Raw genomic sequence first — 27051 nt, forward strand, 5'->3', positions numbered from 1 at the left:
ATTATATTACTTTTACTTTGTATGAGTCTATATGAGATTACCGCATAATAACATTCTTATCGAAAGACTTTACCTAGCTTTTATAAAAGTGTTTCACAGTTTCCTTGCATAGCCTATGTATTAGAATGCCATTGTTTTTTGTCTTTGTCTATAGATCCCTTCACATGTTCGTGTTGTCACCCTGTTAGTCTGTTTCATGTGTGATAATACTAAAACATATTAACAGATGACCTAACGAAAGAGCAGGATTTGGCATCAATGAGCCAGGTTTGACATAAATTGGCTAAGACAGTAGTATCGTTAAATGACAGAGCAGACAGTGGAGACAGGTACAACTCCTTAATGTGGTTGATAGCCTGTATGGAGACATAGGAAAACCAAGGGGGGTTCCCTAGTGCCTGGAGACCCTCCTCCAAGCCTGGAGCACTGTATAATTGAGGTGGCTGGACCCTGCCCCCGCTTCACACAGCTCTGCTTGAAAATGGAGAACTGCGTGCACCTAACAGTAGGGCACGCAGAATTGCCCATGTATATTATGGGGATAGGGAGAGTTGGAGAGCAGCCAAGCACTGTCTAATATAGCCACACCCCCATGCATGCTGGTCACGCCCACTGGTGGGGTGGGGTGGAAACCCCTCTCTACAAATCCTGCGTTTGCCCCTGGGAGAGATAATATGAAACAATGTATATTATATGCATTTGCCTATATACAACACTGCTTAGAAGTTTAACTTGTATTTTTTATTATTCTTTTAGATGATCTATCAAGCCCTGTTTATTAAGCTGACTTACACAAAGAGAAATAAACTGGCATTTATGAATACTGTATTATTTTCATCATTTAAATAGAACATATTCAAACTGAGTAGCCATGTATCACACTTGCCCACTCTCCTGGAACTTCCGGGAGGCCCCCGAATTTCGGGGAGTCCTCACGGACACCCAGAAGAGTAGTCATCCTCCCGGACGTGATGGAAGTGGTGCTTAATGATGCAATTTCGCCTCACTAAGCCCCGCCCCTGCTATGAAATGCCATGAATTCCGGCAGTTCCTAATTTCCTATCAGGGTGGAGCTACGTTGACACGATGGAAGTCATGTGACAGCCCCTGTCACATGACTTCTCCTCCAGGTTCTCCCGCAGAAGTTTGAAAAGCAGGCAAGTATGTGTTATATTGTATAGTTCACAATTACATAGTTGTTTAGCTTGAATATATGTTCACCACGTTCAACCTTTCATCTTCATAAAGGCATAGGTGATCCAAAGAAAGGCAAAAAATATCTATATCCCATACTCTAATTTGCTTAAGAGGGTTAAAACAATGTCCCTGATTCAGTACCGGCAATCAGACTGTTCCCTGGATCTTACTGTATTACGTCATTAAGTCCATTCGCCAGGGCCAAGACAGACAGCAATTTAAAGTGGACAGTCCAGGTCAGAATCAGGAGAACCAGTGAAAGAGGTCGTTCATTATGTGGAACTGTGGCTTTTAGTTTTGGCTGAAATACGGCATTGCAGTGTATTACTCAGATAATACTTCCCTTATTTCTACCTACTTATAAAGCATTAATAAGTATTTAACGCCACTTTTTTGACCACTGTTTCACCCAAAAAATTGGCCTGCTCTGACCATACATTATCCATTGCTATCAATTTGGAATCTGCTATCATTGATGGATTGTAAGAAGAGGTCCTATTGTTCACTACGGTATTTCACTTTTAATGACCCAATCATAATCCGACTATATTCAAAAAAAAATTTCCCCAAACAATTATTTCCATTTCTATCAATTCTCTACAGTTGGAAGCAGATGAACCGTTACGGTGCCTTTATTGTGGAACGAGAGGACATCTGGAGGGGACAGCAGGGACTGGGGTCATTTCTATAATGCCAGAAATAGTATCCTATGGGAATTTTACATACCTCCCAACTCTCCCAATTTTAGTAGGACAGTTCCGATTTTAGGGCTCTGTCCCACCCGGGGGCATGTTTGTCCTGCGGGAAAAAATTTGGGGGGAAGGGAGGCATATAATGGGCAGCCTAGCGGGGTCACGCTCCCGTATCGTTGTGGCCACGCCCCACATGTTTCATGGACACGCCCCCTGTCCCGCTGGTGTGGACAGCCATGATAGGAGGGATAATTTCATCATATATTAGATATGTTTGGGCACAAATGTACCACTTTAATCCTCCGTCTCCTTGTTGTCAGGTAACGAGGTTTTCCATTTAGGTGTTATGGGATAACAGTGTCTATTTAAACAGATAAGATGTTGTATCTTTTCATTAGCACCTGCTTTAATAACAAAGATATCGGTAAACCTGTAACTGTCTTTGACGGGAATTATGGATTTCAAAACAAGTCATTTCTCACTGTGTAGCGCAGTTGCTTCAATATTTATTGCCCGTATAGAGACATTGATACTGATTTATTTTATGACCGCTGTGATCTGCAGATGTAAACACACAACAGTTTGAAAGCTGATTATTAAATATTTATCCATTCAAACCAGACCGTAATGAAAGTTTTTCCTTTTTTTATGGGCCTTAGCTTCGGGGACATTGAAATTAATCTATTGCAGACGATTGCCTCATTGCACCGTTGAGGTTTATTAAGACAAAACAATGCAGTCAATAATTTGTCTAGACTCGTTCGGATCTGTTATTAGGTGCTGCTTTAGTACTGTCTAATGGAGAAAGGACCTGTAACAACTTTATTGACATTAATATAGTTGCCAACAATTTCAAAAAGTTTCTAGGGGCAAATTGCTGCTGAGCCAGTTGATCTAATCACATCACAAGTGATACTGTCTCAGCAGACCTTAGAGTACACTCTCCAGCATATTATATATCCTTAATTTAAATATAACAAACATTTTTGCTGTTTAATTATTTCCCCTTGTTCCTGCCTTTTCATCAGTCCTTGGGGTATATTCACTAAAGTGGGTTTGAAAAGGTGGAGATGTTGCCTATAGCAACCAATCAGATTCTAGCTGTCATTTATTTAGTGTATTCTGCAAAATGACAGCTAGAATCTGATTGGTGCTACATCTCCACTTTTTCAAAGCCGCAGTTTAGTAAATATAAACCCTAATGTTTGCTTTATGTATTTTCTGTATTATGTTTAATTGTTGTCTAGTATTTTTGTTATTTAGTTCAATATTTTGTTTACTGTTCAACTAGGTTTTATGTGTAATGCTTAATTCCGCCATAAGATAATTTGCAGAACACACGCCATATCATTAGCCAGACTTGTTTTGTAAATGTTGTTGTATAGTTGTTACAATCCACCTGCTGGGGTATATTCACGAATACCAGAGCACAAGAAGTCCCGTAGATAAGCAAGTCTGCAGGAACAGCCTTCTTATTTCTTGACATGTTCTTTAGAGCTGTCCTCCCATATTCTTCTTCCCCTAGTTGAAGTACCAAGGGTCAGCTACATGCAGCCTATGTTTCTGGAGCTTTGCCTATTCCTCAAGGAATCATCATCATCATCATCATCATCAACAACATTTATTTATATAGCGCCAGCAAATTCCGTAGACATTAGAATTGTAATGTTAAGTAATGTCACAAATAATGCAATTTAAGCCAAATATGGTCATCATCAACCATACTGACTGCAAGAGTATGGCCGGCATAATATTACGGCTGATTGGGACCTGTGTTATCTCCAGACTTTGACCGAGTTATGATGAATAGTATTTAAACTCTTAAAAGCAGAACATTTTAGATTGGGACAACAATTTCCTGGAATGCTGGATTTGGGCACGTTTCCCAGTTTCATAAAGATCGTTTTTTAATCCATCCCAATGTTTAAATTCTCAGGACCATGGAAGGCAGGGTCTGTACTGATAAGTGGCCAGAATGCATCTCGAGGGCTGTTCACTAATACAAAGCGGTTTGTTTTTCACGAAGTATGTGATGAATGGGTGTGGGGTAATAATAATTGTTTAAATGTAGAAATTAACTTTGTCCCCGTGGACTACAGGTCTCAGCATGCCCAGGTTGCCGTTTGTTTGGACATGCTGGCGTTTGTAGTACTACAAGCCTACCCACGGCTGCCAGGGAAAAATGTCCATTCATATTTGGTTATAAACCTATGTACTTTGAGGACAGCACAAACCGCTCCTCTTCCTGTTTTATTATATACTGATTTGCCAATTGCTTTGTAGACATCGGTGTGTTGGTTTATCTCGGTTTATCTACAATATCTGCGGACGTACTGGAGATTCTGTATAAGATAAACCGGTAAACGGGAACAAACCATTTGTCATTGTTAAGAAAACTGGTGTTCAGAGAAGGAAGTTGTGTCTGCAGATGTGTCCAGTACAGATTGTACCCGTTCATTCCCTAAGGCGCTGATAATGAATGAGAGGCCATAATGTTTCTACGGCTGTGTCCAGTAATATCTCCAGAGACATAGGGGCCGACTTTTAAAAACGATTGGAGGTGCGCTCAGGTCTGGTGGAACACGGTAAGCGTGGCAAGAGGGAGTCGCTCTTACCAGGGCGCCGAAGTTTCAACTCTAACATTTACGGACTAGATACTGACAAGGAGCAATGTAGAATTGCTTATATTTGCTGAGTATCCTTGTGCTACCTGTGTATCCCAGTGCTCTGTTCCAGCAATATAGGAGTCCTGCTATGGTCTCATGTTTTGCAGAGCATTAAATATAGCAGTTGTTTAGACATAACCAGTGCTTTTTTTGTAAGAAAAAAGGTGCCGGAACTCACCTCTTTCTGCCCCCCTCATTTTTCTGTAGCCCTCTCTTTCTGCCCCCTCATTTTTCTGTAGCCCTCTTTCTGCCTCCTCATTTTTCTGTAGCCCTCTCTTTCTGCCCCCTCATTTTTCTGTAGCCCTCTTTCTGCCCCCCTCATTTTTCTGTAGCACTCTCTTTCTGCCCCCCTCATTTTTCTGTAGCCCTCTCTTTCTGCATCCTCATTTTTCTGTAGCCATCTTTCTGCCCCCCTCATTTTTCTGTAGCCCTCTCTTTTTGCTTCCTCATTTTTCTGTAGCACTCTTTCTGCCCCCTCATTTTTCTGTAGCCATCTCTTTCTGCGCCCCCTCTCCCGCTTTCTGTAGTCTGTACTTACCTTCTATGCTTCTTTTCTCGCTTCTCTGCGTGATCGCGGCTCCTCTCACTGGCAGAGTTGTGACGTCACGACGCTGCCGGAGCCGGAAGCAGGGGACACACTAAGATGCGATGCTGCACTGTAGCAGCACCGCAGAGTAAAAAAAAAAATTAAAAAAGTTAATTAAACTTTGAAAACCCATGAAAAAAAGGTGCCGGAACTCCGTTCTGAGCGTTCTATGACAGAAAAAGCCCTGGACATAACTACATTCATGTAAATGTATGACTCAGCAGTATTAAAACTATGCATTCAGCACACAGACCATATAGTGCAGGTATTTGACAAATACATTAAAGGGAAACTGATATTAAATTTAGAATTTTCTCCCATCCTGAAATGCTTGCAGATGAGTTGCAGCCAATCAGGGAACTTCTTGGAGGTGGGTAATTACATTGTACTCTCGGATATTCCTCAGTCAACGAATTAAAGGGAAAAAGAGAGTGAAGCATTAGCTGGATACGCATGAAAAGCTCAACTGGCTGATTACTACACTCAAGAGACTCAAACCCTTAATCGTTCAATTACCCAGACTAAACATGGCAGATGCACAAGAATTTTGAATTTCTTCACTGCTGACACCTCATGTGAAGAAAGCTCTGATTGGACGACTGCTACAGGTGACCTCTGATTTCACTGGTAGCCTGTTAATGTGATTGGAGGACAGCAGTACACACAGCCAAATAACAGCCATCAGACTGCATTTTCTAATATGCCCTATAAAGGTCCAATTGATTCTGATTGGATTACTTAAAAATGTCTCTGTGTGAGAGTCTTGTATTATTCATCTCTAGTCATACTTGGTGATGTTAGAGACTCGTTCCAAGGTAAATGATGGTCATCATTCTTGAAATAAGCAAATAATAAAAACAAATAGAAAAAGCACATAATATGTATTAACGTTTATTGTTACAATCACAACATGTATCAAATATCCTTTAAAAGCAAAATGTTTAGTCAAATAGAATTATCTCATGTAACAGCCATCTAAAACTTTCATTAAATGATGATGAAACAAAACAATTTTACAGAGGAACATCCAAAATTGTTTTCTCACAAAGACTGGATTTTTAACCAGTTTGGTTCCAAAGAAATAAAATAATTGTCAGGATTATCATGAGTATTCAATATATTTACTTGCTTGGTATATATTGATATATTCCTGAAAACCTTCACTCTATTATCATAACTTCTGCAGCTATTTAGATCTAACCATGACTTACCATAGTACCTCTGTTGAAAAGCAAAGTGTGGTGGAGTATTTTCTCCCCTCTCCATCATAAAGAGTAACATGCACATTCAGACATTCCAACAAGACCCACTTAGGAGACATTTATCTGTTTAGGATTTCCAACTTTCATTTTGAAACTTAAACATGAGCTCAATTAATTAATTGATGTACAAAGCATGTTTGACATGCACATTCTACAGCTCGGAGCCAACGGTTATAAAGTGTTGATGTAGGATAAAATAAGCTCAAGTAGCCAAGCACAGTATGTCAGTTATGTCCCCTGAAATGTGCTGTAACACCACTGGCCATGCCATTATATGGTGAGGCACCAATCTGTATAGACCATCAGCATCGATCCATAATAATAAGACCAGACATCTACTAATTAACAGAGTGCACACAGATAACTAATGAGGATGAAGTTAGTTACAGGACAAAGAGTAGGAGGGATGATGATTCCCAATGTGAAGTAGGCCTGGGCTCAAAAAACAGGGCTAGGGAAGCAGGTCAACAGGTACAGAGGGTGATGGAATAATAGAAGGAGAACACTCTGCTTGTCAGAGTGTGATGGTCTGGAGACTGGCTTGGATTTCGCTGTCAAGAAGGAGGGCACTAAGTTTGTTATAACAATAATTGTCAACGGCAGCCGGGCTCGGTACATAGTGAAGCTAAAAAGGGTTCAGATAGAGTCATAGTCAAGGATAATCCGAGGTCAGTACACAAATAATGGATAACTAGAGCCAGGATGCAGCAACAGCAGCAGGAACTAGATTACTGGCTGGAGCAAAGTCTAGCAAGACAGGAACAGGTGAGGCGTATACAGGAGATGAGACTAGTATACAGAAGAGCCGGGTGGGACAGCGAGCACTCCTCAACAACCAGGTCTGTGGCACCTCCCCCAAATAATCATAATCCACACTTTAGAATTATAGTGAACCACTGAAAACAAAATGTCAGAAATATGAAATAATGAAAAATGGTTGAAGAAAAAATCAGACAATAACATGACCAATGTAAAATGAATCAGCATTTTATTGGATTCTCTGCCCAAGATTCAATAAATGTTTGTTAGGCACAAGATCCGCAGACCGCCCGGCCGGGGTCCGGTTCGATTACCTTGGTGACACCGCCTGTCTCCTCTTTGGCGCTAAGTGCCATGGCTCACTCATGACAGCCGCCATCTTTGATTCAGGTCTGCGCATGCGCAGACATGTCCTTTTATCTCTTTCTCTCCTCAGTCATTGGTTGAAGAGTCTCTCTGCCAGTACAGACGTGGTTGCCTGTGGCTCCTTTCATCCTGTGCCTGCAGACCATCGCACCACCTGTGATCTAGCCACAAAGCTTCTCGGCTTACCTGGACCTCTCTTTGGTTTTGTGCCTGCAGACTATTAATCCACCTAATCTCCAGCTCATAGGCCTCTTAGCTTAACCTGGAAATCTGGATGTCTCTTCCTGCAGATCACCTCAACCGTCTGACATCCAGCTTGTGGGCTTCACATCTAACCTGGGCTTCGACTCAACTCAAGCTTGACGACCATCTCCTTCTCCACCACACTTGCATGCCTCCTGTATTTTACGACTGACCTTGCTTGGAACACTTTTGGAGAACTGCGACCTGCTGTCAGGAGCCGCAGAGGCCGCGGTCACCGCCGCGAATCACTTCCGACGAGCGTCCCGGTCATCAAGGAGACGGCCGGGACGTCATTTCCTGCTACTCGGGCCCAGCCGTTGTCAAGGCAACGGCCGGATGCCGAGTGTATGAAGCGCTGCGCCCCGGCAAGTGCTAAAGCCGGGCGCATGCGCTAATTGTCTAGCCTGCGGGCTAATTAATAAAGCTGTGTCTATTTGGCCCCCATTCTGTCAATCATCAGAGCTAAGCCCTGATTGGCCCAGGTCACTATATAAGGCAGAGAGGGCTTAGCCTCCCTGCAGGTTATAGCGTCTGTGTAGTGCACTTGCTGACCTGCTCTGTTTCTGCTGGATTGCTGTTGTGACCATTGCCTGTTTACTGGATTTTGCCTTCTTGCCTGTGTCCCTGATCTTTTGGACTGTACTTCGGATTCTGCTGACCTGCTCGTGACCCTGACCCTTTGGCGTGTTCTGACTATTCTTCTTTGCAAGTGACTCCTGACCTCGGATAGTTTATTGGATTCGCTGTCTGCCATTACTCCTCATTCCTGGGTTCTCCGCAGCCGGGTCCCATCACACGAACCTCCGTTTGTCTGCAGCCAAGTCTGTCCCCACCACTAGGGGCAACAGTGAACACCAGACTTTCGGAGCAGACTCCGGGTTTTGTGGTATCGGCTGCTGGAGTTCCTAACACCTGCGGGGCAGAAGCCGAAAAGTCCATACCTGCTTGCGGGGGCCCCTGGCGAACACCTTCAGCTTTGTTAAACTCTGTGCTTCCCAGTTGGATAGTGTTAAGCTAAGCAGACCACAATGGTCCATCAGATTCTTAGAGTTCATGACAATTTTGGACCCATGGTGATGTTGTTCAAGTGGGTGAAGAATCCCTATAAAAAGCCCTTGAGAAAAATTTGGAATATTTTATCACAAAACAGGATGATTTAGAAGATATTCTTATCTGCGCTCCCTCTTTAATGGTGTCTGGATGCTGCCATGTTTTGGGGACCAAAGGCGAAATCCTTTGTCAAAAAATGATGATACCTACAACATGACGTCTATATATTCGATGGTTGCTATATTAAAATATACCACAGCTCAGAATAAGGATCTTTCTATTTATGGCACATACAGTTGGGCATCTTTTGAGGTTTTATAGACAATAAAATACAAAGGCCAATCCCGTCCAACGTCCCCATCCGCCAAGAACCTGGATCACGTGTGTGATCAAAGCTGAAAGATCTTCAGATGAAGCCGCATCTAAATGTGTAAAAAATCTCTACTTTATTCTAACTTTTAATATTCTATTCCCATTAACCTAACTACTAATTGTTCTACTACATCTGCTCATAATTTCTTACCTTTATTTTACTTTTACATCTAAACCAATAAGAAGTTTGAAGAATTTTTTAATATATTATTATTATTATTATGTATTTAAATAATGCTGGCATATTCCATGGTGCCTTACAGGTGGGAGAAAAATACAGTAATAAAACAACACTGGGTCTTAACAAACAGAGCAAGAGATTAAATGGTGGAGTTAGCCAGAATCCTGGTCTATCTCCATAAACGTCTAGCAACTTTAACTGTGGCTCATAACGAAGGAGGATTTGAAGCCGTATTGTATAGTTCAGAGCAGTTTACCCTCTCCGTGTACATTAATCATTAAGGATATGAGCTTAGGACACTAGAAAAGTGGATTTTTAGATCTCAAGTGTCTCTTCCATGTTCACCGAAATATGTCGTCAATATATCATCTTCCATCACTGCTAGGGAAGCTCAATGAACCCATTTCCTCTCTTTAATAGGATTTTCTCACAAAGATTGCCCATTGCAGATCATTCACTCCCCTCTTGTGCTGTTATCTAATTACTCTTAATAAAAACATTTAAATGCATACTAAAACATGCCATCTAAAGAGCTACATAATCTTAAGGTCAAAGTTAGTCTATGTGAAAATGCATCTTATAGTAGTTGCACACACACATATATATATACATATATATTATCCAGAATAATTACAGCTACAATAAATTGTATTCCAGCATGCCGTTGCCAATTATTGAGTCCAACAACACATTTTCAGGCTCTCTCCCATCATTTAAGGACATGCAACTACACAAAGAGCGGAACAGTCTACAGGGAAGAGACTTTCCTTTGACAGCAGTTATAATATAGTCCAATAAACCTCCTGAGACTAACTCATGTTTATACAGTCAAACTCATTGTGCAGTTTCCGCTAAATTATAAAAGCAACTGTTTATATTAGTTTGAGTATTTTTTGGTTTCTTCATTTGTGAGCGGTAAGAGCTTGGGATGGGAGTTTGGGATGGGAACTTTGCAAATTAAGTAATATGTTTGCAATAATACATGTGTGGTATGTGTTATCTAACTGTAAAAAGAAGTCAACCTAAAAATGGGTGTGGCCAAAAAATGCTGATGTGATTTTTCTGGTGTGGGCGTGGTTTTACACGGCCAATGAAAATATAGGCTTTGTTTTACATTTTGATTAGTTGTATCGCTTCTAAAAGAGATATGATCATATATACAACACAGATCAAACTGACCAGTTCTCAGTGCATGGCCAATTCTAGCGACTAATATACAATGCATTCTAGTGATCAAGATGTGCTACAGAGAGCATCTTAGTGATTGAAATACAATACATACTGCAGTTTAATGACATTTATACAAAATAATCAATCCAGACTTCCTCCTCTCAAGTGTATCCTCAATGCTTCTGCCCACTTTATTTGTCTCACCCACTGCTCTATCTCTGCTTTCCCTCTCTGCCAGTCTCTACATTGGCTCCCAGGGGCCACAGAATTGAATTTAAATGCCTCACTCTCACCTACAAAGCTCTCAACCAATCATCACACCCCTCAACATCTATAACCTTATCTCTACCCCAGAGGCGGGCTGGGCCGGGGGGCAGGGGGGCATCGGCCCCCCGGGCCGGTCAGATTTTCTGCTTTTAGGGCCGCGGGGTAGGCCGGCCGGCCGCCCCCGATGCAATTTCTTCACATTTTTTTCTGCGGCCGCATCCCGTGTAATGAGATGCGGCCGCCTGTGTGCCCCCCTGCCTGCAGCGTCCCAGCCCGCGCCTGCTCTACCCATAATCCTTGCCTCCCCCTACGCTCTGCCAATGACCGTCGATTCAAGACCATACTTTCCACTCCTGCCATCAGGATTTCGGTCAGGCTGCCCCCCACCTGTGATACAATCTCCCATGCCTCCCCCCATCAGGTTAGACTCTACTCTCCAAGGCTTCATGCATGGCCTTAAAACTCACTTCTTTATTCAAACCCTCCTCCTAATTCCTTTGCCTTGGCTATCACCTTCATTCCCACGCTCAATACCACCCTATTTGTGTCTTCCCCTCCCTTGAGGATATAACCTCTCATGAGCAGGGCCTTCTGTTCTCCTGCAACTATTCCATCACCCTCTGTTCCTCTAGTCCTACTTCCCTAGCCCTGTAGTTTTGAGCCCAGGCCTATTTCATTATGGAAATTACCATCACTCCCACTCGCTGTCCCTTCAATAACTTGATCAACATTATCAAATTATCTGTGTGTAATTTGTTTAATCTGCAGGTCTGGTCTTTGTAGTATTTTGCTTTTTTTATAATGTGTTATGAATCGTTGTCTGTTTATTGTACGCTACTCGTGTACGGCGTTGCGGACCTTTTCTGGCGCCTTATAAATAAAAGATAATGATAATCACAACACTCTGCATTTAGGGACCACTAAACAATGCCGACCTTATCCTGGAAATGTGAACACTTCCTTTAAGAAGACCCAGTGTAGATTTTTGTGCAACAGGACAACCGAGAGTAAAAAGCAGCGGAATATTACAGAGAGTTTTTCATGCTGCTTGAAATGTTCTACGTGGTATCTAAGTAGTTTTTAAGCAGCTGTTTAATGACTTGCATTACAGGTATACGAGAAATAATATTTATAGTATGGACTTTTTTGCATTAGGTGTTTCACTGCTTATAGTTATTCAACAGTTGCCAGAGAAGGAAATCTGCTTTGTATGACGCCCTATAGGCAAAACCCATTACTTTCAATAGAACAACATCTTTATATATAAAAAAAAATAGACTGTATATCTGGATTTGTCATGTAAAAATCAAGATATAGAATCACATGAGCCGTACATTATGTGATGGAACTCAGCAACCAATCACAGCTTTGCTTTCAATAGTTTGCATTTAAGTTATCGTTGCTAATGTCTGATTGGTTGGCATGGGTTATAGGCAGCGATAGAACTAATCATTCTGCTGCTATTGGCAAACTGATAAAAATTTATTTATAGAGATACTATTGGAGCTCCTAGGTGTATTCTTAATTAATATCTACTTTATTATTTATTTTATTATTGTTACCATTTATTTATATAGCGCCACTAATTCCGCAGCGCTGTACAGAGAGCTCGCTCACATCAGTCCCTGCCCCATTGGGGCTTACAGTCTAAAAAAAACACATACACACACAGACTAGGGTCAATTTGTTAGCAGTCAATTAACCTACCAGTATGTTTTTTGGAGTGTGGGAGGAAACCGGAACACCCGGAGGAAACCCACGCAAACACAGGGAGGATATACAAACTCTTCACAGATAAGACCATGGTCAGGAATTGAACTCATGAGCCCAGTGCTGTGAGGCAGAAGTGCTAACCACTAAGCCACCATGATGTCACCGTACTTTCTTGTGATATCCACTTGCACATTCCATTACCAGCTGATTTGAAAGTACTTATCAGTCTTCTCCACTACACTGACAGCTAGGTACAATTCCAGCTGTTTAATGTCGTGGTCTTAGAATTGTACCAAAGTGAGTAACCTCTGTAAAATATCCATTAAAGGGGTGTGTTCTCTCAAAGACAATAAAGATATCTCTAATCATTAGTTTCACCGACCAAAGCTCCCCCAATATCTCGTATTGTCGCTTACTCAGGTGTTTGGGGCAGGATTGTTTTTAAACTGCTAGGGTGTTGTCAAAGCCCCTCCACATAGATTCCTATTCACCCACGTGCCATGAATCTATGTACCATTGCAGTTTTTAATCATTTACTGCATGCACCGATGGTCAAGAGCCAATACACTTCAAAATGCGTTAGTTCGTCCACTGTAGTTTTATTCACTTGTGTGACATTAAATTTGCATTTATTAATGGTCCATAAATACCAACTTTTCATTTATTATCTGCTATGAAATATATATTTATGTACAGGTTACTCTCTGATTCTCTTATTCCTCTGTGTTGTGAGTTTACCCTAAAGATCTGGTTAAATCTTCAAGTGTTTTGCCAGATTCATTGCCGAGCTGATTACTTTGGTCAGTGAACATTTGTGTGATATAATGTATTGTAAAAGTGTTCAGCAATGTAATGTAAAGCTTTCACAGTAAGGAAAACACAGCTCCCTATAAGGATCACCTCATATAAGCAAACTGTATTTAGTCTGAGCCTAACTTTGGCACTACCATTGTGTGACTGGGGGGATCAGTGGGTAAATTAGGAAATATTAAAAGTATGAATTCTACAAGGATTCATAATTACTGACATCAGAAGTTATTGGCTCGGTGGTCACATGCGTGATCTTAACTTCCTTTCTCACTTAAGTGATTTCCCTGTGAACATGATCCTATTTAATCAAAGGAAGGAAGCCATATAAACCTGGAATAGATTTCATTAAAAATTCTATACTCCATGCTTAAAATGTGTTTTAGTTAAAAGAAACCTATCGCTCCCAAAAGGAATCGTACATTATGTTCTTTTACTCTACAACAAGAATAAATGGGCTTAAAATTATACCTAAACTGCGGTGATGGCAGAAACACACATAATTCATTTAAATTTCCAACATATCTAATTTGGAAATAATGAATGAGCCCAATATGTGACTCAGTGATTAAATGCGCTGATTGCCCATTTCAACCCCCAATTACGTGACATTAAACAGATCTCTTTCTCTCCATGTGTCCTAGAGAAAAATGATAGATTGTAAGCTTGATTGGGCAAGAACGATATGCGGAATAAAATGAAAATTGGATGTGACGTAAGGATTATTTTATCAATATGAAATAAAAAATAGATAAAATTATTAAAAATATATATATTTTAAAACATTCACACGTTAAAAAAATGCTTTATTCAAAGAATAAAGAATAGGCTTAACATCACATTCTGCCGTCTTGCTTTACTGTGTAACTACAAATCACACTATTGTGAGGTTATCAGATCAAGCAGTTTGCATGTTGTCCTACAAATACTTTCTGGACAAATTACTCAATTACACTTATCACCTAAGATCTACCTCCGGAAGGAAGGAATCCGGTCACCCTGAGTTCTGGTACCTGGCTCCTCAATTTAAGAACATCCTACTGAGATCACCTAAATAAACCACTTGTCCTAGATCTTTTAAAACCTATGTGATTTACTTCTACAAACATATTTGCAATTGTGATGTCTAATGCCTTCTGTCTGTAATTAGGTCCCATCTGTACATGATGTATCCAGATCATACTTTAAAATGAGAGGTGTGTTTTTCTTGCAAGCCAGACTTAAATTATTTTTACTGACTCTTATAGTGCAGTTTGGTTGTTTGAGAATTTTGCTAATGTCTCTTATTTTGCTTCTTAGAGGATATGAAGGCACCATGGCACCAGCACCGGAAGAGAAATATATGTACCTGACTATATACATTGTAACTATTGTTACAGGATTTCCAGCTAACCTTCTTGCACTCCATGCATTGATTCGGAAGCTACGTATCAAGGCCACACCCAATGCCATCCTTCTCTTCAACTTGACTATATCCGATCTTTCATTCCTGACCTTTCTTCCTTTTAAGGTAACAGAGGTCTTGCAAGGCCAGTGGTCAATGCCCTCATTCCTCTGTCCGCTCAGTGGGCTCTTCTACTTCAGCACCATCTACTCCAGCACCTTGTTCCTCACTGCTGTCAGCGTTGAGAGGTATCTCGGAGTGGCCTTCCCCCTCAAATACAAACTTTACCGCAAGCCCAGCTATGCCGCAGCTGTCAGTGGCTTTCTATGGGTCTGCTCGTTTGCTCACTGCAGTATTGTCTACGTTACGGAGTACCACCAAGCTTCCAACGCCAGCAGTAGAATCGTCTGCTATGATAACTTCACGGAGAAGCAGATGGAAGTTCTTCTGCCATTTCGTCTAGAGCTGGGTCTTGTCTTGTTCTGCTTTCCTTTCCTCATCACCTGTTTCTGCTACGGTAGCTTTATCAGGATCCTTGTATCTTCACCCCACATCCACCGGGTCAAGAAACAAAGAGCAATTGGACTGGTCCTCACGACACTGGGTGTGTTTGCCATATGTTTCGCCCCATACAACGTCTCTCATTTGGTGGGATTTGTGCAGAAAAAGAACTTAAGTTGGAGGGAGAAAGCATTGCTTCTCAGTACGTTCAACGCTAGCCTGGACCCTATTATCTTCTACTTCTCCTCCACGGCTGTGCAGCACTCCTGCAAGTGCTGCTTGATGAGGCTGAACATTTGCCACCCCAATCCAACATTGCATATGATCATGGAAATGCAGAACGGAAAACTGGGCCAAAAAGAGGTTTCCGATAGCCAGATATACACCTCAAAATACTGACACTTGTTTTTATTTATTTTCCTCGAGCAAACAACCATTGTTGTGTTGGAAACGTGTTGACCTACCTGTCAGAGAGTAAAATTGTACCAATGTTATGTTTACAATGGGTGTAGCCATTGAAAGTGGCAAATCCATAATCTACTGAACACAGTGGTGAATTCCTCCAGGGTGATGTTAAACACAGACCACTCTTAATGGGATATTATAGCTAAGATTTACTTATTGTGTTGGCCTTATCTTACTTAATAAAAAGTTATTTCACACATTCCAACATTCTGCAGTTAAGAATCAGGATACTTTATCCCATATATGGTTCATTCACTCTCAAATGGTTAGTTGATGCCCCCAATCAACTCAGACAAGCAACTTACTAGAGGGGAGAGCAAAGGCTGTCAACCTGAGAGTTCAGTTCAAATATTAAAGGATATCCCAGTACCCCAGTATGTCTTATGACTATCATTGTTCCAAGGGGGTACATGTAACCTGCAGTGACATCACAGCACTGTGTGAAATGATTGGGGCTATAAACTACAACTCCCATCAACCATTACATGCATGCATCTAGCACTAAGGAATATTTGACCCGACTCCCCCCGTGACAACCCTACTAGGATTTCTGTTGCCAGGTTGCATCAGCTGAAGTTTAAATCCTGCAAACATCTGCAGAGAAGGTAACACAAAATGCAGTTTGAAGTTGGAGAGGGCAGGTCAGACAGCTTAAGGCTGCATGTAGGTGGCTGATACTCATTACTCCACAGGAAGTTAGGCATTTCTGTATCTTCTAAACTAAAGCTCAGAGGTACCATATCTCATTAAAAAAAACATGTATGTTTAGACATAAAATAAATAATGGAAGCCACTTGTTTGAAAGCACAAATATGCTTTAAGTCATTTAGCATTTGCCCATTGTTCAAGTTTCAGTAATTTAGGATATTATTTTTAATATCAATAAATGCAAATTTGGCGAAAGCTTAACTTTTCTTTGCAGAATGATTCATGTGTTTTAATAATAATACCTAGAACAAATTTATGAAAAAGAGATATAAAAGATACAAAATCAGATTTTGCTACAAAAAAAAGCACGATCTTGACAGCTAAAAGTTTTCCTCATCTTTTTATGTTACAGTCATCGAATACACAACTTCACAGACAGTAAAAGAATCAGTGATCCCCCATAGGCGAAAGAAAAAAATAAATTAAAAATATATAAAAATACTCTACATGGCATTTATGTCTTTTTCGTGAAGGATAGTGAAAATGATGGTGATATACATAAGTACTACAGCTACAGACTTAGTACTCACAGGATGCAGTTATTTGGGTCTATTCCGTACATCCCTAACTTATTTTTGCAGAATATCCAATCAGAATGCAATGTAAACTACTAACGGTGTCATCAGAGTTTTCAATAAAATATATAATTTCAGAAAACTTTGTAATGTAATTATCTTACTCTTGATTGCCTGTCTAAACAAGAGACTACTGCAAATTCCCCATGCAAAGACGAATTGTAAAACGTTGTGCTAATGACACATCTTTGTCTCTTATATGTTGTAAAAGGGCAAAGTATTGCAGAAGATTTTCTTTTCATGCAGTACTCAGACAAAAAGGATAAACAGGGATATATCTTGTAGATGATTGCAAAATACAGTATAATGCAATTGTTTTATATTGGAGAATAAAGTAAACGTGATTGACATCTTTATGATCAGGGCCGTAGAGAGTAATCTCAAAGCTACAGGACATGAGGAAATCATTAAATTAAATATGTCCTTAAAGTCAAAACCCCTTGGATATAATAAGGTGAAAACTGAAATAAATGACATAGAGTGCATTACCGTCTTCTGAATTAAGGTGGCGCTGCAGTGCATTGCTTCACCGTTAAATGATTGAATGTACATAGGGAATTTTTTAACAGTCAATTACAATTAACATTTTACAAACCATTGGCTTATATCTTTTTCAATAACAATAAAAAGTAACGATTGGAGTTGCCAATTGTGTTGGCCGGATTTGCACTAAACATGGTCATGTCATGTCCTTTCAATATGAATTAAATTATCTTATTTGGTTTAGTCGTGTATAGGGCAGTCCGTTCACAAAGGGTCTTTTTTTTCTGTTTTGGATGAATTGCAAACAGTGCTGAAATTTATTAGGGTGCTAGAAATAGGATTTGCAACTATAATGATTAACAAATTGCAAACGTTGCAAAATGGTCCCAAACTGTAATATTAAATGACTGGAAGGGATTAGATTTGCTGAGCTACTAAAGAAAAATGACAAAGGGTGAAAGACACTGGGCCTGATTCATTAAGGATCTTAACTTGAGAAACTTCTTATTTCAGTCTCCTGGACAAAACCATGTTACAATGCAAGGGGTGCAAATTAGTATTCTGTTTTGCACATCAGTTAAATACTGACTGTTTTTTCATGTAGCACACAAATATCACATTTAAATTTCAGTGTGCAAATAAGCTACCAAGTATTTGTGTGCTACATGAAAAAACAGTCAGTATTTAACTTATGTGCAAAACAGAATGCTAATTTGCACCCCTTGCATTGTAACATGGTTTTGTCCAGGAGACTGAAATAAGAAGTTTCTCAAGTTAAGATCCTTAATGAATCAGGCCCACTATTGGGTTCATGTACTAGTCAGTAGTCAATAAACTTTTAAGCTTATTTGAGTGATTATTAAATTAGGACAGACTTGTGTCTTCTTCCTAATAGTACGCTCATTTTAACTCTAAGGGTCCTTCATCTATCTTCATTTCTATTTGTACTGAACAACAGGTGAAACACAAAATAATGTAATTATTGTTCTATTACAGGCATTTTTTTCTGGTTCCAAGTCTCTTACGATGTTTTAATATGGCACAAACAGGCTGTTTGCTCCCAGTGTTGATCTATTTTGGAAATAAAACTAATGTCTTGAATTTGTAACGTCCAGAGCAGAGCGTCCAAATTAGATTTCTCAGCCCATGTTTAGTTACATAAAGGGTTTATGTGCAAGGTCCAGCTGCCGTTACTCTCCTACCTATTGGCTCTCACGCTGAACAGCTGCCCGGAGGTAGGGGCCACTGGCTGATTTATAATAGGTGCTTTTCTGTAGCGTTACCGTAAAATCTCTCTGGGTCGAAAATTCCCGCAAACTTGAATATTTCACAAAACAAAACAATAAACTTTGTACTTCGAAAATATATCTGTAAGCAGAATAATAAGCAAACACAGCTGGAAGGACAAAAATCGGCTTATTTGCAAAGTCAATCCGAGACCCAGTGAAGGATAACAGTAGAAATGTAGCCGGTCCCAGGAAAGTCTTCCGAGCAGATGTCCAATGCCAGAGGTCAGATGTGGTTCAACCAAAACTCCGTTTACATTTGGCTTTGACATTGCATTGGTCAACAAAAAATAAGCTTTATTATTCCGGGTGCTGCTTAGGTCCTGATGGAGAGAGGACACACAAAACCGAAAGGGACAAATCAGATAGAGGAGCTACGGATAATAATAATGAATTTTATTTCTTCCTAGTATTATCAGATATACACTCTATCCTGTCTTATATATAATATTTACATACACACATAACCTTAATATATACTATATATAATTATTCAGTGCTGTGAAATGTAATTGTTATCTTTCTGTTACTTTTTCACATGCTGTTTGTGTAAGGTTGAATTACACTTTGGGCAACTTCCTGATTGTTTGTTGGATGACAAGAAGGATGCAGGTGAGGATACGAGTTCTCCAAAAGTGTACTTCCCCTTTAAGAAAAAAAGTGAGTGAAAATAGTGGGTTCAAATGATGATTTCAGCTACTTTAAACCTTTCACTTCCTATAACTTCCCACATAATCTACCAATATTAAACTCTGTTACACGGACTAATATAGAGGATTGTACTCACATGTAATGCTGGATTTAATCATCAGAATATTTAGTAGTATTATTTGTGATTGCATCGCTTTCTTACTATGAAGGAAGAAGAAAAAAACCTGTGTTATTAGAATTCTGCTCTACAGATGTTGTAGCTTCCTTTAAAAAACAAAATAAACACACAAGAAAAAGAATAACATAATGCAATACGATCAAACAAATTGAAATGAACAGTGATGTGCTCTAATCAATAGCCGCGTCCCAGAGGAAATTAATCATAAAGCTTATCTGAAATATCTGTTGTCCTCTTCATATATTGGTCTGGAGTCCACACAAGTATGGTTTGGGCGTGTGAGATGGATGCCCCAATCTGCACTGATACTTGTGAAAGGACATTTAAAATAAGTGAAATATTTTATTCCTTAATTCCTGTTTCTATTGACCTGAACAGGAAGTGACATCACAGCTTCAAAATACCATCCCCATCTCTCACACGCGTATTTTTGTTTAATGCAAGATACGGGTGGACTACCTGTGAGAAGCATGCAGACTGTTAGGCCAAGGATGAAGCTTATTTTAAGGATATTTAGATATCCCACCAGCTGATACTCAGACAATCCATTCTCAGAAAGACCTGTCAATAAAAGAGTGTATAATTAAAAATGTACAAATCATTGACAGGAGCAGACGTGCAATATTAGTCTTAACTGCACACATGCAATTTATGGTGGCAAGTAGAGGCGGTCACTGGCTGTCAAGGCATGCTGGAACTTGTGGTTCCACAGCGTCAGGAAAGGTCACATATTTCGTAAGCCTTATTTACTCGCCCCTCTTGAAGAACTAATCAAGACTGGGCAAGAATAACACTTTACATCCAAACATCTGTACATGTGTTCAGGCACATTGGCAGTAATCATACGATCTATTATCTGGATAGTTTGGGAATTTTCCGCAGTTTGGCGCGTCATGTCTAAAATACATTAACTTACATTTAAATATATTAACCTTCCACGTACCAAGAATGCACTGGGCATTGCCATCCTTATTAAATTGTTTAGCAGTGTTCCTAACAGTGACTCTAGAATGAGACACTGTGACCTTGTCTGTGTTATGATGCTTTTTGCAGACACACTTTTACCTTTACTTTATTTCGTTTTTTCATTCTCTTTTTTAGAACTATATGGATAAAAGGTTTGTGTATAACTCTCATAGCTTAAGCTACACAGTAGTACCCTCAGGTCTTAAAAACAAGTCAACTATAGAGGGGGGAGCGGGTTGGGTACCTAGTTCTGAAACTGGAAATGTCGACACTTAACATGACAACATGAACATATCCGCAGGCTAAATGCCAACACTTCCATTGTGCTGACAGGTTGACAATGTCGACAGTGTGATTGGCAAAATTCCCAATGTCGCCAATCACAATGCCAACATTAAAAGAGCAATGATATTGGGTCCGGGATATAAACGCCAAACTCGGCGGTATTGGTGTTTTAATGTCGGCATTGTGATTGGCGTCATTATGAAGGTCTCCAATCACACTATCATCCAGTGCCAGAATTATGACCGCCACCCGAGAGGGGGGGGGGGTTGTTATTTTTAATGCTTTAGCGCATACAGGTTATTTTAAAATACCAGTATGCTTATGTACATAGGCTGAAGCAAATACTTATCAGCTTAAATGAATCCTGGCTGTGTCATTAAAGCGATACATCCAGACGGACTGCCTCATTTTTTGAAACTCTTGGACGTGAGGTAAGAGGAGCAAAATAGTGCTAAATTGACTAAACTGCGGGTTTGAAAAAGTAGAGATGTTGTCTATAGCAACCAATCAGATTCTAGCTGTCAATTTGGAGAATGTACTAAATAAATGATAGCTAGAATCTGATTGGTTGCTATAGGCAACATCTCCACTTTTTCAAACACGCAGTTTAGTAAATATACCCCTTGGCCTTCTTAAAACATCTGCCTGGGACGTACACGAAATCAAATGACTAGTTACATTTCAGCTAATGGGTTTACTGCCATCTAGAGGCAAACCCATAAAATTACATCATGTAAGAATCTGGTACTGAAGCTGAACTCACTGTAAGTGAAGTTGCTGTACAGCGGTTTTGTAAGAGACACATGTTGTATAATGCAGGTTACTGTCAGGAGCTTGTATCTGAAACTTGAGGGTAGAATAAGATGGAGAGTGGCCTGGTAGACGCCCGCTTCTGACTTGGTTATCTCCAATGGTCCACTGTCAGGCAGTACAACATCGGTTGTATGCCACGTCAGACCAATGTCTGGTGGGTAGAAGCCGGATGTCCTGCATATGAAACCCACCTCTTCTGTAGACTTTGTGGTTACCTGGAGGTAAATCTCTGGTTGTGATGGATGAGCTGAAAACAGAAAAGAAAAGAAAAGATAATATGTTCCCTTCAGACACCACGGGAATGCTGGGACTTGTAGTTACAGCAGCTGGCAATACACAGTGTGACAAGTATCTTGTCTTTATTTAGAGCCAGAGGGGCTTGTCCACTCCCTAGGACCACAATCCTGGTGATGTGCACAGCAACATTCTCATGGCAACATAGTTGGAGAGAGAAAATAAAATCATGAGGAGCCAATCAGATCCATAGGGAAACCGAGGGAGGGGGTCGGGGTTCCTAGTGCCTGGAAACCCCCCTCCAAGCCTGGGGCACTGTATAATTGAGGTGGCTGGACCCTGACCCCACTTCACACGGCTCTGCTTGAAAAGGGAGAGCTGCGTGCACCTAAAATTAGTGCACACAGCATTGCCCATGTATATTATGGGGATAGGAAGAGTTGGAGAGCAGCCAAGCACTGTCTAATATTATAGCCACGCCCCAATGCATGCTGGTCACGCCCACTGGTGGCGTGGTGTGGAAACCCCCCTCTACAAATCCTGCGTTTGCCCGAGATCCGTGCTTTCATTATTCAGACAATTGCTAACAGTAATTAAATATGAAAGGTTACTAAGAATCTGCATCAGCTCCGCAATTTCCCTCTTTAAAGGTCTGTATTTAAATAGCACGACTTCCAATCCTTATCAAGCTACAAAGTCCAAATAAAAGGGATAGTGAAAGCTGCATCCTGTATAAAGAATAAAAGTAATTGTAGTGTGCAGTTCATCAGCTTTGAAAAATAAGGACATTCTCAAGGACACAAATTTCCAAACACACATTTTTAAAATCTAAGATTGTAGGATTGTAGAAATTAGGGATAGTTGGCAACTATGCCAATGCAATTCCCTTCCTAACTTGCATCATTGATTAGATACACTTTGCTCTCTAGCAGAGTGTATCTAACAGCATTTTTGATCTGCAGAATTTGAAGAGCCTTCTTTCTTCACTGGGGGGCATTAGTATGCATTCCTTCATACGCATGCCCCCGCTACTTCATCATCTGTCCGATGTCCACTAGAGGGTGTATCTAACCAACAAAGGAAGATACCTCCCTAAAACCATATCAGGAAAAGCTGGGGGTGTCTTAGAATCTCCCCGTCAATCACACCACAGAATAGGAAACAGTTTTACGTTGAGGACCGGGGTCTCCTTAATAATTCTTATCTCTGGCAGTTTACCAATAAAGGTATAACGTAAATTATAATTGTCTGCTAAATTTGTAAGGAAAGAATACAGGACATTTACAATTCGGTTTTCCTTTCACGTTCTATTTCTGTACGTCCTTATTTCTCCTCTGCATTTTGATTTCTTTAAACATGAGTCGACATATTATTTGTACCAACCAATATAACGTGAAAGATCAGCTGTAGATATCAATGGAGCAAATCACCTACTGGCAGCATTATCAGTAAAGTAAAAGCCGTTTGAGTTGTATCCAGCAGTAACTTTGGTACAAAGCATCTGCCAGGCGTTATTTCCGTACCATACACAAGGAGCCGGGTGCCGTTCCCCTGTTCTTCTTCCTGGTCCCATGTGAAGACCTTGCAGAAGTAAGTCCCAGCATCTACCCAGGTGACGTTACTGATAACTAAGGACCCGTCTCCCTCGCTAAGGAAAGTCCTTGGAAAGGTCAGTGAGAAGCGACCTCTCAGGGAGAGGACGTGACTGGAGCTTATATTCCCCTGAAGGCCGGCCTTGTGCCATGATACAGAACCTTTCACAGTCGGGTCTGCGGCCGAGAAAAAGCAACTCAGCTTAGCTTGGTTCCCCTGAAGGACGGTCAGTGATGTCGGCGATTGTGAGACGTCCAGACCTGCCAGACCTGGGGGTTTAAGACAACAGATGATCAATTAACCATGGCCGGGTGTCAGTAGATCAAAGGGTGAATGATTGTCACTGTATATTACACTGCCCACCAGATATGGCTCTGCATATTAGACTTGGCACCGGATATGACTGTATACTATACTAGGGGCAGCACAGTGGCTAGGTGGTTAGCACTTCTGCCTTTCAGCACTGGGGTCATGAGTTCAATTCCTGACCATTGCCTTATCTGTGAGGAGTTTGAATGTTCTCCCCGTGTTTGCATGGGTTTCCTCCAGGTGCTCTGCTTTCCTCCCACACTACAAAAACATACTGGTAGGTTATTTGGCTGCTAACAAATTGACCCTAGTCTGTGTGTATGTTAGGGAATTTAGACTGTAAAACCCAATGGGGCAGGGACTGATGTGAGTGAGTTCTCTGTACAGCGCTGCAGAATCAGTGGCGCTATATAAATAAATGGTGATGATGATGATGATACTACACTTCACACCGGATATGTCTCTACAAGTAAGACTTGACACCGAAAAAGGCTCTCTATATTATACTTGGTATGAGATATGGCCCTGTGTATTGCACATGGCACCAATATGACTAAATATTACACCTGGCACCAGATAAGTCTCTCCATATTATACCTAGTATGAGATAATGCTGTGTATTGCACATGGCATCAGATATGGATCTGAGTTACATGCTACCATCTGTGGTGTTAGTTTAAAAGTGAAATTTTGATTCCAGCAAATGTTATCAACGACGCAGTCAATAGATATAATTCAACTGTTTAACCAGAGAGCTTATCCTACTGAATGACTTACTAAGAAGTGCACCTGAATCCTAAATTTAAGGATTATATGAAATCACAACTTTACTTGTGCTTTGCACAGTTAGAGAGTTTGCACAAAGTTAGATTGTTAATTAGATTTTAATTTGAAACCAGATCCTTGCTAAAACTAGGAAAACCAGAAAAACTTGCAAAGCGCTTTGGCTCCCGGCTTTTTTCAAATTGAGTAGTATTAAGAATGGCAAGAAATATATTAGTGACTTTGCACTACAAAGTAAATTAAATTGGCTACTACCCAAACCGGTTAACTGCTTTAAATGTGCATTGCCTGTTATTACATACAGAACAATATTGTTCATTTCAAATCAGATGCCATGGGTGCTATCCAATTTACCAACCTGCTTAGGTGCACTACTTAATAAGCTATTCATTAGGATAACCTCTCTGTTGAAACAAATTATATCAATTCCTTCTTCTCTTCCTTAATTTGCCTTTAGATCTGTTGTTTAATCCACAGATAATTGTTGGTGTTGGACAGTTTTTGAAAGATTTTGGAACAAATTATATTGCCTCCCACGACTGAAAGGGTTATCTCCAAAGTCAATGTGAGAATTGAGATGTTGCAAAGTCAGTTTTCAATTAGTTATTGTGGAGGTGATTAAAATAAATCAGTTATAGAACTAGTGTCTCCATCCCACGTAAATATCAAATCATCTATATACCGGTCATAGAAGAACCAAATGGGGCACTCCAAATATATTACTAGCATAACATAATCACACAAGTGGACAGGTCATTGCCTCCCAAAAGATTAACACTCTTGCATTCTGAAATACTATGTGCTGCTGTAAAGATTCCAATAATCTAATTGGCTACAGGTTTGTTCCATCGATTTTCAATTTAAAACTGGAGAAACGCGTATGAAGACTGATGATAAAAAGATGGTCTTAAAAAAAAAATCTCCACTAATGTCCATATTGTATATTTCCAATAATAACCGTTATTTAATGCTAGTAGGGATCATCAGTAGGGATCATTTGTGAACGTCCATAAAACCAGTTCTGTGGGAACATTAATCACATCACACCTCTGTTAGCGGTCCTAACTAAATTCTGTACCATTGTGGCAAGTTGCCTATTTCAGACATGTAGATATAAAATATCTTATATGATCCTGGTTACTGTACTGTAGTAAACCAAAAATTTCAGGCTGAACAAACGTGAAAAGTCTAAAAAAGTTTCAGCTCAAAACTATAAATTAGACTGTCAACTACAGTAAATTATTTAAAATACTTGTATATAGAAACAACAAATATTATGTTCTATTCTTTGTTTTCTGTTAACTTTTTTAACTTTTATTTTTAACTTTTTGGATACAAACACAAACAAAGAACAAAATATAGAATATCATAGCGACATAACTGTAATATCAACATAGTACTAAAAACAGAAGTGTATAAACATTCTTAAAAAAAAACAAACTACAAATTTGTTCATACATTAATACCAACAGTTTTAGGTTTTTTTAAAAAAAATAATTGGGGAGGGGGTATAGGAGGAGGGGGGGTGCTTACGTTTTATTATTTTATTGCAGTCATGTGAATTTTTTTTTAAGTTTAAAACTAACATTGTTTTCAACAAAGCTTTCTTACAGTAATTTGTGCCATTTTTACTCTAAATTAAGAATCACAAAGCGATGAAATCAATTTAACAATGTCAGACATGCACATGGACGGAACGGTGTTTGGGAAATTGATTATGTCGGCACAGTAACAAATGAGTAGGTACTAGAAGTATTTGGCTATTTCACAGAGATCCAGGGATATATTTACTAAACTGCGGGTTTGAAAAAAAGTTGAGATGTTGCCTATAGCAACCAATCAGATTCTAACTGTCATTTTGTAGAATGTACTAAATAAATGATAGTTAGAATCTGATTGGTTGCTATAGGCAACATTTCCACTTTTTCAAATCCGCAGTTTAGTAAATATACCCTCCTGACTCCTTTTGATGTCTACCAAGGACATCAGAAGGACCGATTATGAAGATGTACAAATAAAATTGAGGGGCTTATTCGGTCTCACTTGTTTCTCCTCTCAATGATATTTCCTAATAATCCTAATAAACTATGCAAATGTTGCACTTAATCATGCCCAGTCCCTCTACGGATCACTTACCTGCTGAAAGTAAACATGCCACGTACAGAATCATGATGAGATTGTGTATCTGATCCATGACCACAACTTAGATCAAGCTGATATTAATTGTTCTCTGAATCACCCAGCAAACTTTAGACCCCAAGTTTGGGGAGGTACAACTGGAGATGGGTGGTCTACATTCTGCAGAGAATCGCCTGACTGTGGTTTCCAGGTTAAATAGCGATTTCAGCTGACGCTGATATTATCAGACCGAGACCCAATTTCAAGGACACCACATTAGTCTATAACAATTCTACATACCTTGTGGCATGCTGTTGCTCAATTATTATCTTAAAGGATTACTATAGCGACAAAAAAAAACTAGAAGACTTTATAAACATTAAAATGA

The 27051-nt window shown here is 39.9% G+C and overlaps 1 protein-coding gene and 1 long non-coding RNA gene across 2 annotated transcripts in view; one reads left to right on the forward strand and one right to left on the reverse strand.

Annotated features, from left to right (window-relative positions):
- Positions 1–17030, forward strand: part of LOC142107711 (free fatty acid receptor 2-like) — a 38092-nt gene extending 21062 nt beyond the window's left edge. Inside the window, exon 2 of the mRNA XM_075191301.1 lies at positions 14631–17030. Coding sequence (XP_075047402.1) covers positions 14647–15615 — 969 coding nt within the window. The 5' untranslated portion in view covers positions 14631–14646 and the 3' untranslated portion in view covers positions 15616–17030. The remainder of the gene's footprint in view (positions 1–14630) is intronic.
- Positions 17031–19516: 2486 nt separating this feature from the next.
- On the reverse strand, positions 19517–21789 carry LOC142106706 (uncharacterized). Its single transcript, XR_012679757.1, has 3 exons — positions 21577–21789; positions 20022–20123; positions 19517–19585 (listed from the first exon to the last, which is right to left on the reverse strand). It is a non-coding gene; the product is annotated as an uncharacterized LOC142106706 (long non-coding RNA).
- Positions 21790–27051: the final 5262 nt, after the last annotated feature.

Source organism: Mixophyes fleayi, chromosome 11 (genome assembly GCF_038048845.1).
Source record: "Mixophyes fleayi isolate aMixFle1 chromosome 11, aMixFle1.hap1, whole genome shotgun sequence".
Taxonomy (NCBI): Eukaryota; Metazoa; Chordata; class Amphibia; order Anura; family Limnodynastidae; genus Mixophyes; species Mixophyes fleayi.